Source organism: Athene noctua, chromosome 5 (assembly GCF_965140245.1).
Source record: "Athene noctua chromosome 5, bAthNoc1.hap1.1, whole genome shotgun sequence".
NCBI classification, from domain to species: Eukaryota; Metazoa; Chordata; class Aves; order Strigiformes; family Strigidae; genus Athene; species Athene noctua.
In genome coordinates this window covers 14,284,700-14,301,560 of record NC_134041.1, presented here as the reverse complement: position 1 = coordinate 14,301,560, position 16,861 = coordinate 14,284,700, and the positions used below count along the sequence as shown (strand labels likewise).

The 16,861-nt window shown below is 38.0% G+C and overlaps 1 protein-coding gene across 1 annotated transcript in view; it reads left to right on the top strand.

Annotated features, from left to right (window-relative positions):
* LOC141961327 (vitellogenin-1-like) overlaps nt 1-16,861 on the top strand; it is a 42,842-nt gene that overhangs the window by 4,308 nt on the left and 21,673 nt on the right. The window contains exons 5-19 of the mRNA XM_074908165.1: nt 1,244-1,405; nt 2,095-2,246; nt 5,061-5,211; nt 5,326-5,483; nt 5,578-5,743; nt 6,808-6,930; nt 8,506-8,724; nt 10,809-11,026; nt 11,108-11,205; nt 15,307-15,431; nt 15,518-15,619; nt 15,706-15,825; nt 16,085-16,274; nt 16,363-16,456; nt 16,569-16,754. Of these exons, the coding sequence (XP_074764266.1) occupies nt 1,244-1,405; nt 2,095-2,246; nt 5,061-5,211; nt 5,326-5,483; nt 5,578-5,743; nt 6,808-6,930; nt 8,506-8,724; nt 10,809-11,026; nt 11,108-11,205; nt 15,307-15,431; nt 15,518-15,619; nt 15,706-15,825; nt 16,085-16,274; nt 16,363-16,456; nt 16,569-16,754 (2,264 nt within the window). The remainder of the gene's footprint in view (nt 1-1,243; nt 1,406-2,094; nt 2,247-5,060; nt 5,212-5,325; nt 5,484-5,577; nt 5,744-6,807; nt 6,931-8,505; nt 8,725-10,808; nt 11,027-11,107; nt 11,206-15,306; nt 15,432-15,517; nt 15,620-15,705; nt 15,826-16,084; nt 16,275-16,362; nt 16,457-16,568; nt 16,755-16,861) is intronic.

Below are 16,861 nucleotides of genomic sequence, written 5' to 3'. Positions count from 1 at the left end.
ACCTCTTAGAATCATTTCCAAGTTTTATTTGCTTTTCTCAGACAGCAACCGATTAATGAGCATTGGCACCTTTGCCTGACAATCTTGAGTCACTCTGTAAAGGAAGATAAGCGTTACTAGTCCTAAAATTTGAGCTACAGAGAGGTTTTAAAGGACTAACCTGGGAAATTCTACATCAAACCCTGCAGGGTGCAGAGTAAGGGTATCCAAGCTAGCTGTGGCCTGCACGCAGCTAGAAAGTACCGCTAGGCAGGGGGCTACTTCATCCCACTGAGCCGGGTGGGCTGGACGTTCCTATTTAAAGTCTAGATGCCTCTACCACACCCTGCAGTCTGCAGAGGAGCCCCACACCCATATTTGCAGAGTACAGGTCTTCCAGAAAGCTTGGGCAATTTTTATTTCTAGCCCTTACTGAAGACACAGTGTCTTCAGGAATACCGTTAAGATGAAGATGAAGTGAGTATGTCTTGCCTCCTAACCACCACATGACCATTTTGCTGTTCTGACATAGCCCAGAGCTGCTCTCTGGAATGGCTATGCTATCAATAACAATAAAAAAATCATGAAAATAACCCTTCCTTCTAAAATGCAATCAAATATTTTCCTCTCCAAAAGTCTCCTCACTGACTGAGGAAATTTAAGAGCTCTTATAAATATATATGCTTGAAATATTATTGAAGATCTGGGCTAAAACTGCAAACTCAAGGAAACCAACTCTGATATCCTGAAATTCTTTTTAATTATTGCTCTTCATATTGTGACAGATCATCTGATATTGCAAGGCCTGTTCATAGGCATTTATAAGCTGTCTATAAAAGCAAATTTTAAGGGCAGAATGTCATCTCCAACCTTAAAATACTTTTCTGTTGAGATTTTATTTTGACTGATCAAATTATTTTGGCACTTTTTATTAATATTCTTCAAATCTACTCCATAATCGACAGCTCTAACTGGAAATTGTTACTCACCTTTTCTGAGACTCCGAATCTTGTCTCAGTGAAACTCGAGAATTTTAGCCCTTTCAGTGAAACTTATTTGGCTTACTGGAAACCTGTACATGTAAAAAAGAGGTGAAAGTAACAATCATCCCGATTTTGCTTCTGGAGAGTACCATGAATAAAAACCCATTCATTTCTATCAGAAATTTTGCAAAATACATAATTAAACAGGAAAGTCCATTTGGGGAACTGATGAAGCCTAGCATAAGAGTGAACTTCTCTGATAATGTTCTTATTTTTGCTAGGCTGGGATTGGAGGTATTTGTAACACAACGTATGCAATTCAGGAAAACAAGAAAGCAAGCCTAGTCTATGTGACCAAATCCAAAGACCTGAACAGCTGTGAAGAGAAAGTTCAAATGGTCACGGGTTCAGCATACACTCATCCGTGCCAGACCTGCCAGCAGGTAAATTAGAGGGAGGGGTATTATGTTATGTATTTTATATTCTTATACAGAAAGCCATTTGGCATCCATGCTATCTCTTGCTTTGTAACACTTAGAATGAGAGAAGAGTCAGATCGGTTGTATCTAGTTATCAACATTTTCTTTCTGAATGAAAATCAGATCCACCGAGCAGCAGAGGTCTGTGCTGTAGACTGTCATGTACTGCAGGCACACTTCAGCTAGCTCAAACTAGCTGGCTTGGAAACCATTAATTGTCAGCATGAGTTAATACACCTACTCTGTTGAGTAAAAATGATAGTCATGATGTCCAGTTTCTGCTATTTAAGATAGGTACTGATGCATCTTATTATAATCCCATCTTTGAAATAAGAAAGCATGTGGCTTATATTGCTGCTCTGCTCAGAAAACGTGTCTCCTTCTCAAGGGAATAACCAATTACTCATATTTGGGAAAGGGAAAAACAAGCTAACACTTCTTAGCAGTAAAAGTAACAGAGCCAGGCATTGCCTGACCTCTCCCATGGGAGTGCATACACAGAATTCACATAAACCGCTCATGTGGCCAGTGAACAAAAAGGCCCTGGAAAATAAGTGGGTTGAAGTGTGTGATGTAATAGCTTCTAGTAACAGACTTTAGAAGTTCAATGACTTTCTATTTTCTTTGTTTCTTTGCTTTTTTATATTATAAAGAGAAACAAGAATTCCCGGACAACTGCTACTTACAATTATAAAATTAAATATACACGTAATGAAGCTGTAATTACACAAGCTGATGTTGAGGAAATCCACCAGTTTGCACCCTTCAATGAGATAACAGGAGGAAATGCTATAGTAGAAGCAAGGTATTGTACTTATGCCTTTAATCCAGCAACTAACTCAGCATCTCAGTAATCTGGCCAAACTCTATACTCAAACTCAAACTGAAATAAATCCTTTACTTCCACAGCACATTGTTTGCCCGTATTTAATTACATAAAATCCCAAACAGTTCATAAAAACAACCTTCACTGTTAGTTGTAAATCTGAAACATGCACATCACTATCCCAATTTTGTTAGCTAAACTTGGCAGGGTTTGACTATTTTATTTCTCAGGGATATTTGATTTATGTCATAAAAGCCAAAACAAATGTAATTCCATCTGAAAAATTGTGAACTAATATATTTGCAGTAAAATACTTTGAAAGACAGTTACTCTCCGAAAGAGAGTTCCCTGGAAAATAATAATGCAGTAAGAGACCCTGGAGACTAGTTCACAAGAAACCTAGATAAGACTTTGGATTCCGATATACTTCCTAAATACAGTGGGCTGCTTGAAAATCCCCCATCAAAACTTTTTCGTGATAGGAAATTGGGTTTTATTGCAAAAAGATTGGGCACAAAGCATTTAAAATGTATTTGATGTATTAGCTTTTCCACAGCAAATTTTGCATATTTCTTAAACAAGTTTAGGGCAAAATGAGAATATGGTTGCCTAAGAAATTATACCCCGGCTCATCTTTAGCTCAAGCCCCCAAAATTTCAGTGTTTGAAAAGTTTTTCATCTGCATCAAAATCATCTATTGAAACAAATTTTAATCACCTGCTTTAGTGATAGACCCTGTGGACAGGAGTGCCCTAATGAAGAGGGAAGCTTTTTGCATCAAATTTGCTGTACAGAAGATACACCTCAATCTTGCTCTTCAACTGATGTAATCTTGCGTTGCTCCATTAGCTTCTGCAGGAATCTATTGGTATAACATACAGTTTTGGAAATTGCAACATCAGAAAGTTCATGTCAATAAATCACTAATTAACATCATTAATATGAGGAACATGTTCAGTTTGGCTGACCAAAACCAACCAAACAAAAGAACAGTAAAGGTGAAAGTGGCTTTACTATGTTATGCAATAAGGTGAAGATAGATACAACTGCACAGCTTTTATCAAATTATAAGTTGTTGTGAGTGAGCATTAGTCTGGAGCCAATGGACTTTTGCTGATTTAAATTCTCCTTCTGCAAGCCCACATAGCCTGTCTTCCTTACAGTTCTTCCTCAGGTACTGAGCCCCCAGAAAGGCTCATGCCTTTACTTTTCCCATTTTCTATGGTTCTTTTGCATTGTCCAACAGAAGGGGCCAAATATGATAGATGGGAAGATGTGGTTATGTCACCTAATTCTTCAGAAGTGGTGGGAAGATGTGGATATGTCACCTAGTTCTTCAGAAGTTATTTCCACAATGCACTTTGTTAAAAAACAAAAACAAAAACAAAAAACAAAACAAAACACCTAACCAACACCTAACATCAAGGACTTAAAACATTTGGAGCTGAGATTTCAGACCTGTTCATCATAAGCCTCTTGCAGCACCTATTGTTTCACCATTTTAATCCTATCTTTAGTATTGATTTGCTCTTCTCTTCAGAATATAACATTTTCCCATCTATTCTAGGCAGATATATCTCTTCCCAAAATGATGAAGATGAAGGCGTAATAGATTCATCATGTTCTGGAATGAGGAGTTAAATCTGTTCAAGTGTACCTGATGTTATACTTTCTGACCCAAATGCCCTTTCAATAATATTGTATAAAATTTTGAGAGAGTAAAATCTCTGCTGATTCTGTAGCGATTTCTATTCAAATTCCAGTGGCTTGTCTGCAAAAGCAGTTATATGCTATTTTCTGCAGCAGTTCTCTGTAATCCATATGGAAGGAGTGGATAGAAATGATACAGAAGATCATCGCAGAGATTCCAAAATAAACACACCAATTTTCTACGGAGATTTTGAGATACTATATTACAGCAATATTGTTTTTGGAATGTTTTCAGTTGTTCGGTACAAATGCCTAAATTTATTATAATGTCCTAAATGTCCTAAATAACCTATTTTAAACATAATTGATGGAATAGGATGCATCCCTTTATCTGAATATGTAACAAAGACAGCAAATGTTTACAAAGACAATCTCTCATTGGAATTATTCTTAATAACAAAGGATGATTTCAAGGTGCCTCTTGAAAAATTACAAAAAACTTGACTACTTTTCCAAAGACTAATCCTGAATTTATCTGGCCCTTTTTGTTTGGGAAATCCAATTTGAAACTTTTATCTTCTGCAGTCCCCAGGACATTCAGCTTGCCAGGCAAAATGGGGAGGGAATTGTAATAATACATGTAAAAAGACTGTAGCATTACGTATTACATCCAACAACTTTCAATTCCTTTTGAAGCTTCCAGGAGGCACAAGCATTTAAAATCTTTTATGAACTTCTTAAAATCTTTAAGTTAAGTGACAATTTCTAACAAAGTTTCCATCAGTTATTTTTCTATAATTCTTAATTTACTCCTTAAGACACAACACACAGTTCCTGTGATCTTCAGGCCACCGCTCCTCACCTCCCACTTCTTCCTTAAATTCTCAAGCCACGTTATTCTCAAAGGAAGGCAAAGGCTGCCTCTGATCTGAGCCCAGCTGTGTAAGTGCATGCCTTCTCAGAGTACAGTTCTGAGCATCATGTCCAAATATATCTGTTTGTAAATATCTTTGCCCCTCAATAACAAAACCCTTTCGAAACAACTGTAGGTGTATTGCAATGCAGGGAGGCAGAATTGCTGTTTTCTCTTTAGTTTGTACCCTACATCTTGTGATGTTATCTCCCTGGGTTTCTCCATTCCAGGCAGAAACTTGCCTTGACTGATGTGCAGAAGCACATGGCAGAGGTCCCACCAAAAGAATTCCAGAATCGTGGGTCACTTCAGTACCAGTTTGGCAGTGAATTGCTTCAGCTTCCTGTCCATTTATTCAGAATAAAAGATGTGGAGAGTCAGGTAAAGTTCAGCCACTGGATAGAGTCTTTGTTGGAGGTTGGAATCTATGCATGTGGGAAACAGTGCATGTGAGCTTCCTGCATTTTAATCTTTAATCTAATAATTAATCTGCAGATAGAGGAAAGCCTGCAAGATCTAGTAGAGACCACATCTGAACAGCTTCCCAGCGATGCACCAGCAAAAGTCCTCAAGCTTATGCACCTCCTCCGTGTAGCAAATGAGGAGAATTATGAGTCGGTGTGGAAGCAGTTCTCAAGTCGGCCAGCATACAGGTATAAGCAATACAAGTGGTGATTCTTCTGCTGCTGAACTCTGTTGGACACCATCTGGAATGCAGATCTGAAAAATGGCCCTTTCCAATTATAGGCGCTACATTTTGGATATAATTCCTGCAGTTTCTAGTCACCGTGCACTCAGGTTCCTGAGGCATAAAATGGAAAGGCAAGAACTCACCAACTGGGAAGCAGCTCAGACAGTACTTGTGGCTCTGCACTCAAGCACGCCAACTCGGGACGTGATGGAGGAAGCAACGGTAGGATTCTCTAAACGCTCTCAAATCACTCCTTACTTATTTTAGCATCTGTTGTATTTATTCCTTTGACAAGATGGCAAAGGCTTTGAAAATATAAAGGGTTTGTATCCTCTAGTGGGGTTAAAAGGAGTTTATTTCCTGACTGTCTTAAGGGGAGGAGAATGCAAATCAAAGGGCAGAAATGAATCCAGAATAAAGCAGGAAAGACAGAGTAAAATACCTCTCAGGGACAGAGGGTATTGCTGCCAACAGTGGTTTCTAGTCTCCCTTTGTCCAAACATACTTTATAGTTACATCAGATTAAATCTCTAACTAAGTATCTACAAAGACTAGGGAGTAAGAAATACGTATTTGTTATATCCGTGTATTTGTCCTGATTGACCTAGCAGGACGGGTATAAATCAGTGCAGATCTATCAAAATCAAGGGAATTGTGCCAATGTGGAGACCACATAGGAGAAAGTCTAATGATTTTTACAATTTTTTTCTCTTCTGCAGCATCTAATTCTAGTCTCAGATGAGGAGCTTATCTCTGCCTACCCTAGGTAGAGACCACAAATCTCAGACTAGTTTTGCCCTCTGTAAAAGCCGTGACAGCTCGGCTGTTAACTGTACAGTAATGCTCTGCTTCCCACTGAAGGAAGCAGTGGGCTGGTGCCTCCTGTCAGCTCCGATGTTTATACGAAATATTCCTGTCTGCCCAAAGCACTGAGGTCCATTCACAATTTATCTAATGTATTTTGTACCTATAGCTGAGGCAATTATAAAGCAATGATGAATGTTTCTTGAATAACGTGTGTTTTTCCATTCCATAACTAGGTGATTTCCTCCCTTTGGATTATAGCCTATGCCAAATTTAAATCTGAAACACTATAAAAGCAATGGATCTGCCTTCCAGATGTTACTTGGAATTACTTTATGATTACATTGTCAAATACAGTAATAGCCACTGATTAACTATAAATCCATCGATACAAAAATATCGAAAGCCTGCTTTTGTCTTGCATTTGGCAGAAACATATTGTTTCTCTTCATTAATGGTAGTAACAACTGCTTTCTCACCAGCTCATCATGAAAAAGCATTGCCCACATTCAGGTACTGTACTTGGAAAGGTTTGCCATCTCAGCTATGCGTCATTGTGCCACAAACAGTGCTCTTCATCAGACTCCTGCTCTGAATGTCTCCAGGTAACCACATTGTTATTTATCGTTTAAAAGGAAAATTAAGCCTTGAATTCTTTCTTCATTATTCAGAAACCTGTATTTCACTTCTCTACCGTGTTTCCTTTGGGGAAAGGAACCCCAGTTGGTTAAATGCAGCATTTTTATCTTTAGATTAACACACGAAAGAGAGTGAGAGGAAGAAGCATATAACTCGTAGCACTTTCTATCTGAGTGTCTCTGAGTGCTTTATTGCCAATTATTAATGAAGTCCCATGGCACTGCTCTAAAATACTTTAAATATAGGTACTTATATACACTTATAAATAAACTAAGTGACACAAAAGCTCAGGTTTTTGCCCAAAGCCATGTAGCCCAGCCATTTCTCAATCAGAAGCAGAGCCCAGTCATCTACATAGACTATAAGCTTTTAATAATAGTAATATGCCCTCATTGTTCTGCACTGCTTTTAATCAGTGGGCCTGAAAACAATTTAAATAGGCAGTAAATAGCATTTCCTAGTTGTAGAGATGCATGTCACGGTTTACAGAGGTCAGCCACTCTGATAGTGATCAGTCTATCACAGTGATAGAGAGGAAAAGAGAAATAGGTGCTTTCAGTCTTAGACACTTGTCAGTTCACCATCCCAGTAAGAGCAGGGAGTTCACAATACATTGTGTGCCTGCCATGATTTTTTTCCTGTAGCACACAGACATGGCCCACATCTCCTGTGTTATGATTGCTGCCAATGCTTTTGGGCTAATTTAAGCTGAGTAGCCCAGTGCCAGGAAAAGAAATTTTTTTCCCCAAACAAGTGATTGTATAAGCTTATTCAGTGCATTTCAAATGTCCATTCATTTGATTAGTATTATCAAATAGACTGTTTCTGCATCATCAGTGGATCTCAAAAGTGATATTTTAAAGCATGGGAACTGTATTGAAATTATTCCATAACATATCAGTTTCTTTTTTTAGAGCCATTTGTTAGCACTGGAAACAGTTATCTATTAGGATTTCGTTATTTTCTCATATTCAGCCTTCAGACAACTACTTCTAATCTCACCACATGAACATAAGTGTGATCTAGTTGCTTATGATGAAGGCTGTAAAATGACCTGATGATTGCATTGGCAGCTATTAATCCACACAAAAAAGTGGCTGTCATAACTGAAGTTAAGGGCACCACCACTGACCATATCTTCAGGAATCTTATTTACGGGCCTGAAGAATTTAACTGTATCTGTATATTTGCACCTGTCTTCAACCATGAGACAGAGATATTCAAACAGCATTATTGCAGGGTTCCCAACTCACCCTGAAAGGCAGTGGGAACTCACTGCTAGCCATTATTTTTTCCTTTAAAAATCTTACTTGATAACTGTAAGGTATAGTGATGAGAGAGCTTTTCATTGCAGCTTTCTTGGCTATGCTTGTTCTATGAATAAAATGTCCTATTCATGAGGACAAAAAGAATTTGAAAATATTTAAAATAAGCGAATTGAACAAACTGAAATTATCAAAGTCAAACCTCAGAATAGGCTGGGGGATGGGATATAGATAAGAGCTGGAACTGAACTCAACAGATTTGTTTTCTTTTTTCAGCTACTTCATGGATTTGCAGGAGAGGCATTGAGCAAGTCTAACACAGAAGAAATTTTCCTGGCTTTGAAAGCCCTTGGGAATGTAGGACATCCAGCCAGCATCAAGCACATCAAGAAATTTTTGCCAGGATATGCAGCTGGTGCTTCAGATTTGCCACTCAAGGTCCATGCAACTGCTGTGATGGCCCTGAAAAACATAGGCATGAAAGACCCAAAAATGGTAAGGAGACAAAGCTGCTTCCTTTGCATTTGTGATAACCCAACACAAGGCTGCTAACTGATGATGGGAAAGCATACCTTCTTTTTCAAATATATTTGAAAAATATGCTGTAATATGGCTTTTGTTTTAAAAATACTTAACCATTCCTTTGTTGGCATGTCTTATTCCTTTTGACATTAACCTCTAGTATTTGAGACTGCGACAAAAATCCCATTAAAAGGACATATTCATTACCCTGTTGTTGAAGGCAAATCAGTATTTCCATTGCAAACATTTATTTTCCAAGGACATTAGACAGAAAGCTAAATTATTGACCAAAATGTGTTTAGTGCTACTTCAACTTTGGTATGTGAGAGAACCACAAAACAAGGTTTTCAGAGAATTGACATTTAATACTAAGTGTCACATCTAATCGTAATTCAAGACCAGATCTTATTGTAAATAGATACTAGAGGTTTGCATCCTAATTACAAATTTACAGACATTGTGTGGGCTTAAGTCATAAACAGAACATTTACTAAATGTGACTTTTGTCCCTGAACAAGATAATGATTACATATCTCATACAATGGTTACACAGGCATACTCTCATCCACCACAGACATCACTACAATCATTTGCATCTTAAAGCAATCTGCTTCTAAAAAGGAACCTTCCATTTTCAAGATTTTTTCCCAATATTGAATTTTTTTATTTATATAAGTCTATTCTTAATACAAAAAGTAAAATAAAAGCTTTCATTAACTATTCTCTTACTAATCTCTATCAGTTTTTCCATTATACTAATTTTTTGCATATGACTCCCAGTTTGAGTGCACATATTGATCCACAGACAATAGTGTGCTGCGATATGCTTTTAAGCAAAAGAATAAAGAAACAATTTACTAGAATGCAAGAGCTAGATGGGGAAAATCAGGGCAGGAGGAGAGAATAGCAAGGGTAGGAGTTAAGGTATTTGCTGGGGAAGAAAAAAAGCCAATTTAGTGTTTGAAAACAGTGCTGCGTCTCTGATTGCCCTTTGGCTTGGCTTTCCACATGTGACCCAGACCACTGTTTAGTTCAATTTTTTTATGCATTTTCTTTGGGGAAAATTGATCTGAAGCACTTTAATGACTGTGACTGGATTTTTCATTGTTCAAAAACTAGTTTAATGCCTGGCTTGCAGATAGCTACGAGCCCATATTTGCATTAAACAGACTCAATACACGATTTGTCTTTTTTTATTGTTCAATTTGAAAAGGTAGTTGCATTTAGAAAGAAACTACTGCATTCTTTTCACCACTTTTAGATTGGTATTTGACAATCAACATATTCATATTAATAAAACTAATCAGGGTGTTGTTGAAGTTTTCTGGATCAGTTTTTCATTAGAGAGGGTGGATGTGCACTGTCCCAAGCAGGACAGGACTGTGCAGAAGGGGCTGCCAGCATGGTGTTGCACCATCCACATCCATTTTGAAATTGGGGTCAAAGGCTTCAGTGCAGCTCACAGAAACCACAAAGGTTCCAGTACAAAATTGGTGCTGATACTGAGTTGCTAAGGTCAAACACATTGGTCACAAGTAGTACTGTGGAAATTACATTTATTGCATAAACTTCTGGTTTTAAGCTGCCTATGATGGCATAGAGATTTCTGGTAGTAAACTGGATTTCATTTTTATTTTATTATCTAGCAGAAAGGGCCCCAGGAGATCAAATTATTAGAAATAAGGCATACCTCTATGGGTAGGGATAAGTGGTCACTGAAACCACTTCTTAGGTATGTAATGGATCCATGAAATCTCTTTTACCTGGAGTGGTTATGCTGCAGATATATTTTGCTATAGCTCCAAAAGCGATAATGGACTTGATATAGAAGTTATCCAGCGAAGTTCCTTCGCTTTGATTCTGCAGGAAGTCAGACTACATTACCATAATGCCCCTTCCAGCCCTCAGACTATGAAACCAGGAACACTGTTGCTGTAATAATTAAATAATACAAATTTTTACTATACTAGTGTTGAAGAGATCATTCACCAGTGATGAATGGTTATTAGCAAAGTGTTCAAAAATCCTGTAAATTTGAATGTATCTATTATTCTCAGGTCCAGGCTATTACCCTTGAGATTTTCCTGAATCACAAAATTAATCCTCGGATCCGAATGTTAGCTGCAGTGGTTTTGCTTGAAACCAAGCCAGGTCTTCCAATAGTGATGACACTAGCTGATGCTGTGCTGAAGGAACCTAGCATGCAAGTGGCAAGTTTCATCTATTCCTACCTGAGAGCCCTGGGTAGAAGCACAGCTCCAGATCTTCAAGTAACGTAAGGAAAATATGGATCCCTTCCCTAGATAAAAAACTTGTTGCAAGCTGAGGTGTTAATGTGCTCACCAAATTTTTTCAGGGCTTCTGCTTGCAGAATGGCTATCAGAGTATTAAGTCCCAAATTTGACAAATCTGGATATCAATTCAGCAAGGTGTTCCGCTTCAGTATGTTTAAAGGTAAGATTCAGAAGATTTTGTAGAGGAATATATACAGGTCAATGTGTGAAAAAAAAAAATATTGGTATGAGAACCCAGTTCTCCTAACCAGCTGGTTAGCTTCATGTTGTTCCTCCATATTCTCCTATGTTCAGTGAAAAAAAAAAAATCTCAGGCTCTCCATTTGGAGAGTGTTTAGGTCTCTGTGTGTTTTGCATTTTACACTGCCAGCATGAAATTACCAGAGGGCTTGTGGGGCTCTAACCCTCCATTTTCATTAGTTGGTGAAGCACATGCTCCTGTATCAAATGCTGTAGTCTCAGTGGTGCTTAACAATTTCATACCATTGTTCAGCACCAAACAAACAGAAGGGACCTAAATTACTGCTGAAGTGGATTAATTTCTGCTGGTGCTCAACACCTACAACTCTTGCTGAATTCAAATGTGATGCTAAATACTCTTCACCCCAACAGTATTGACCCGTGAAACAGTAAACTCTGAAAACATTCAGATGTGACAATTCATCGCACCCATAAGCAACTAACTCAGGCTTATTGTATAAAAATTTTTCTTGTATCTTCCTAACAGGATTCTTTACTGAAATGAGCAGATCCACGCATGGGATCTGAAGGCTGGCCAGTTCTATCAATGACAGTTGCACATAAAAATGTAGTCAGAGCGGGATGACCAGATTAGAAGACAGGTCTTGCTAGGCCAAATTGTTGCTATTTCTACTTTTCCATGTATGTTATTTTTCTCAGTAGAGATTTTTTAAGCATCTCCCCTATGCAAATGACCATGACGGCCTCAGTGATTTGGCATGTGTAGCTGGCAGACTAGGGAGAATATATCTACAAACACAGTTTCCTTACACGTGCTGTTTATCTAGGAGGACTTGGATGGTTTTAGCACTTTTGTTATTCACTGGTACATGTAAAGATTCTTTTCAATGTAATCAATAGAAAAAGAGATTCTGAAACATCTGAAATCCACAGTACTAGGTGTACTTTTGCCTTCTTTTTGAAGGGGGAGAGTGGTTTGAAAGACTTTTGTAGACTTATTGTTTCCATGCCCCTGTTGCATGGTTTTTGCATGACATTTAATCTGCTCTATAATAAAAATAAATGTAATACATACCACAGCAACCACAGTAATAAATGACACACATGCTCACTGCCTCAGAGATAGACAGAGTGCCCAAAGAAATAGTCACTAATATGGACTGTGTGAAATTTTGTACCATTTAAAAAGATTCAAGGAGACACATTTTCCGGCAATGCACAGATATGTCTTTCTAATTTTAGGTACTTATTTTCTCCTCTTAATTTTTGCTTTTAAAATGAAGCTATCTGAATTTTCACGTTGAGAAAAAAGGGTGTAGTACACATGAGGGTAGATGGCAGAGGGCTCTGTGAAGTGAATTATTTTGTTCTGGCTGTAGCCTGTAAATGAAGCACATCAGAGAATTGCTGTTAGTTCTTGGTGAAGACCACTGTCAGAAATTTGGTTACCATGCATCTGTAATATTTAAACCTCTCCTCCTGAAGAATAAGAACAAGATCCTTTTCTCACACATGCTAATCTTAGACTTGGATAACTCAGCTAAATGAAGTCAATCATCTATTACACTGGTGTGGGAGGAGGATCCATCCTCCAGCTTTCTGATTTGATTTGTTACCACTAGCCACAGGTGAAATGTGTTTCAGTGAGTCCATTCTAGAGGAGTTACCATAGTGACGGCTGTAATGCAGTACCTATTTCCTTGCTAAAAAACAAAAATGTGCCCTCAGCATCACAGATCTTTGTGGTGCTAGATGCTGAATTTTTAATGACAGGCAATAATGTCAGATGAATCTATCACCATTCTGGAACCTGTCACACATGGCTCTACATATTGCTATGGAGATCAAAGGTATGACCCAGGTTCCGCTCAATGTGAAGACTCTCAATATGCACAGATTCATATAGTTAAATATGTGTACTAATGTTCATAGGTACCAAAGACTGCTTTCTTTGATCACTGATTTTTCTTTCCCTCTTCTTTGGGGCAAGACATTTAGTCAGGTATATGCAGGTGCCATCACACTCTCACAGGGGAGTGGCTACAGTGCATCATCTGACTGTGTCAGTAGAATTTTCCACTAGTAAATATTTTCTTCGAGCATCAGCACTGTGTAATGCCTGAGGTATGGAAAATATCCCTGCTCTCTTCGAGTCAATGAATTCTGTACAATCATTTAATGATATATAAGCACACTTCTTATTAAATATCAATAAGTACCATGGGTTTTTTTAACTAACAGTTTTTGTAAGTTAGAACACCAAGAAAGAGCCTTAACAAATTCAGTTAAAAGCACCATGCCTCATTCTAGTGTCCAGTCTATGTAACACCTACATTCTCACTAATCTCATTCAGAGAAAAACTAGTCTTCACATTTCCAAGTCTCAGGGCAGCTTATTAGTAATGTCCCAGTGTGGCATCGCTGTGCTTTTTCTTTTCTATAGGATCAGCATTAAAATGCGAGTTTTTGTCATCTTTCCTTGCTATCTGCTGAGGTTCTCTACTGATTCCTCTGCCATCAGTGGGGTTGCATAAATATCTGTATTTTGATTGTAGGACCTGTTACTGAGGTAGGTAGCTAGTACATAGCGCTTTGGGTAGCACAGAAACTTCATATAGCAAAACAGTGAAGATAATGTAGTGAAATGCCAGTTAATACAGATTTAGTAGACGAAGTGGATTGCTTTTCCAACAGACTGCTTCTCAAATACATGAAAAGTTGGACTCTGTCTTGAGAAATTAGAAATCAAAATTAGTCCCAGCAATCTGGTATGAAAAAACTTAGCATGAGGAGCAAATGAGGGTAAGGGACCATCCAGATCCCTGTCTGCATGCACGGATTCAGAAGAGAATGGGGAAATGTTGACTCACAAGTGAGATGTTATCTGAAACACCGAAAGTGGCACTAAAGAAGTAATATGGGCATGAGTATTCATAACACCCACATTTGTGAACCAAGCAATAATATTTTCTTTAACTTTTGGCTAAATAATTTTGAGAATTTAAGCACTCTTTTTCTGGAAAGAAGTCAAAGACTCACTCCCTCTCATAATGTTTGAAAATATATTTCCTACAATTCATCAATAATTTGTATACAGGTATGAAAATTATTGATTTGGATCTTCCAGGGCTGTACTGGATTTCCAAAGCTGATTTCTGGTGGTGCTGGGATTTAATCAGTCTATGGTGCCTTTGTCTAACATGAGGATGGCAGAAATGTAACATAGGGACTCCTAAAATACTTCCCTGTCCTCCAACTAGTGTAGGAAGAGAAGAGAGAGGGAAAAAAAGCAGCATGACAGGGATACCTATATATCATGTCATCCTGGTTCCTCTTGAAACCTAAGGAAACTTAGAAAACCCTTGGGGATTACTTTAACTCAGAAAACAGGACTGCATAGACCTGTGCCAATCTTGGGAAGAATACATGACTGTGCTCTGCACTGATTATCTGTAGCTAAGAACATAATAGATTATAAGTCTAAAGTAGAGAAAATAAATAGCCACAAATTATGCTTGCTCAAAGTTCACTCAGTAGTTAACAATTACTTAACAATTAGTGTATTTCATGTAAGGAGTTACAGCATTTGGTACTAGATGTATTAAATTGCCTCTGAATCATTTGAGAGACAAATCTACACCTCACCATCTGTCCTTATAGGACATCTATATCACTTTCCCTAAACTATTAGCAAAGGGTAGCAAATCTGTTTTCATTTCTAATCCCCTTTGTCAAGTTGCCCTAAATGATGTCTCATAAAAGCATTTCATAAGCTGAAGTTATGGAATCTGACTGAATGTAAATAATATAGCAGAAGCAATTGGAAAAAGAGCATAACCACCATGCAGTGAGCAAGGAGCTTGTAATTTTGCCCATTAATAGTTTAAAAATGCAGAATATTCTGTTTATGACTGTTTTATAACATCAGTTTTATAGCTGGGTTTTCTGGTCTCATAGCATGCTATAGCAGTTGAATTATGCAATTAGTAAATTGATACAATCTTCACACTGTGGCTTTAAAAACTAACTGTGCCATTCTTTACTGCCTGCTTCTCTTCAGAGTTCCTTATGAGCGGACTGGCAGCTAAATATTTGGTATTGAATAATGCAGGCAGCTTCATTCCAACGATGGCAATGTCCCAGCTGCGGACACATTTTCTTGGAAGAGTGGCTGATCCCTTGGAGGTAATTGGGTCTATCTGCAGTTTTCCCTCTCATCTCTTCTTACAACCATCATCCAATTGGCATTAACACTTTGCTTCTTCCCACAGGTGGGAATAACAGTTGAAGGACTGCAGGAGATGTTTGCTAAACCTTACTCTCCTGACAGGGTCTGGGAGACGGACTACAAATTCAAGGAAATCCTAAAAACGGTAAATTCTCAGGGAAAAGAAAATCTCTAAGATATTTCTTCCTCAAATGTTACAAAGAATCAGACTTTCTTCCTCTTCTCATGCAGCTTTCTGACTGGAAGGCATTCTCCAGTGACAAACCTTTTGCATCAGGCTATGTGAAGATGTTTGGCCAAGAGTTGTTCTTTGGTGGACTTGATAAAATTGCCATCCAAAATGCATTGCAGGTATCATTTTGAAAACGACACCACCCAAGCATCAAAAGCTTTAAAACAGCGTTACTTTCACACATTTTCTCCCTTTTTAAAACTTTTTAATTCAAGAGGGGTTTTTGTCTTTAGTATTAATCAAGGCAAATAAGGTCAAGCTTTGACCAGGATTAGCTATAATCATTGCTGCCAGACTTTCCCCTGAGGCATAGTTAATGACACAGATCATGATATTTAAGTTCTGCTTATTTAGACAAGTTGAACTTTGTAATTGCAGGCATGGTATGGACCTGACGAAAAAATCCCTTCGATAAGGAGAATAATCAGTAGCCTTCAAAGTGGTGTAGGGAGGCAGTGGACCAAGGCTTTACTATCCTCTGAGATCCGTCATATTGTGCCCACCTGCACTGGGTTCCCGACAGAGACCAGCTTCTATTACTCTTCTGTCACAAAAGTGGCAGGAAATGGTAATGTATTTCAAGACTTGAGCGATGCAAACATGCTTGTCAGGAACGGGGAAGATGTTTAACACTTTTTTTTCTTTCTTTGTAATAGTTCAAGCACAAATTACACCTTCTCCAAAGTCTGATTTCAGATTGTCTGAGTTACTAAATGCCAACATTAGGCTGCGATCCAAAATGAGTCTAAGGTAAATATTTAGTATAAAATAAGAGTGTAATATTTCCAAGTGACAGAGGCCAGAAAAATTCAACAGCTGTTTGCTATCTGAACATAATTTTACCCTCATTCTACCTTTTCAGCATGGCTAAGGAGATGACCTTTGTAATGGGCATCAACACACATGTGATACAGGCAGGGCTGGAAGCACACACGAAAGTGAATGCTCATGTACCTGTGAATGTTGTTGCCACTGTCCATATGAAGGAAAAAAATATCAAAATTGAAATTCCACCATGTAAAGATGAGACTAACATAATTACTGTAAGGTAAGACATAGTACATGCTATCTTTCTATGTAGCGATGCAGACTCTTTCCAAATAAAACAGATCATTTGCTTAGAGATCTTGTCTTTGACTGACAGCTTGGGTAACT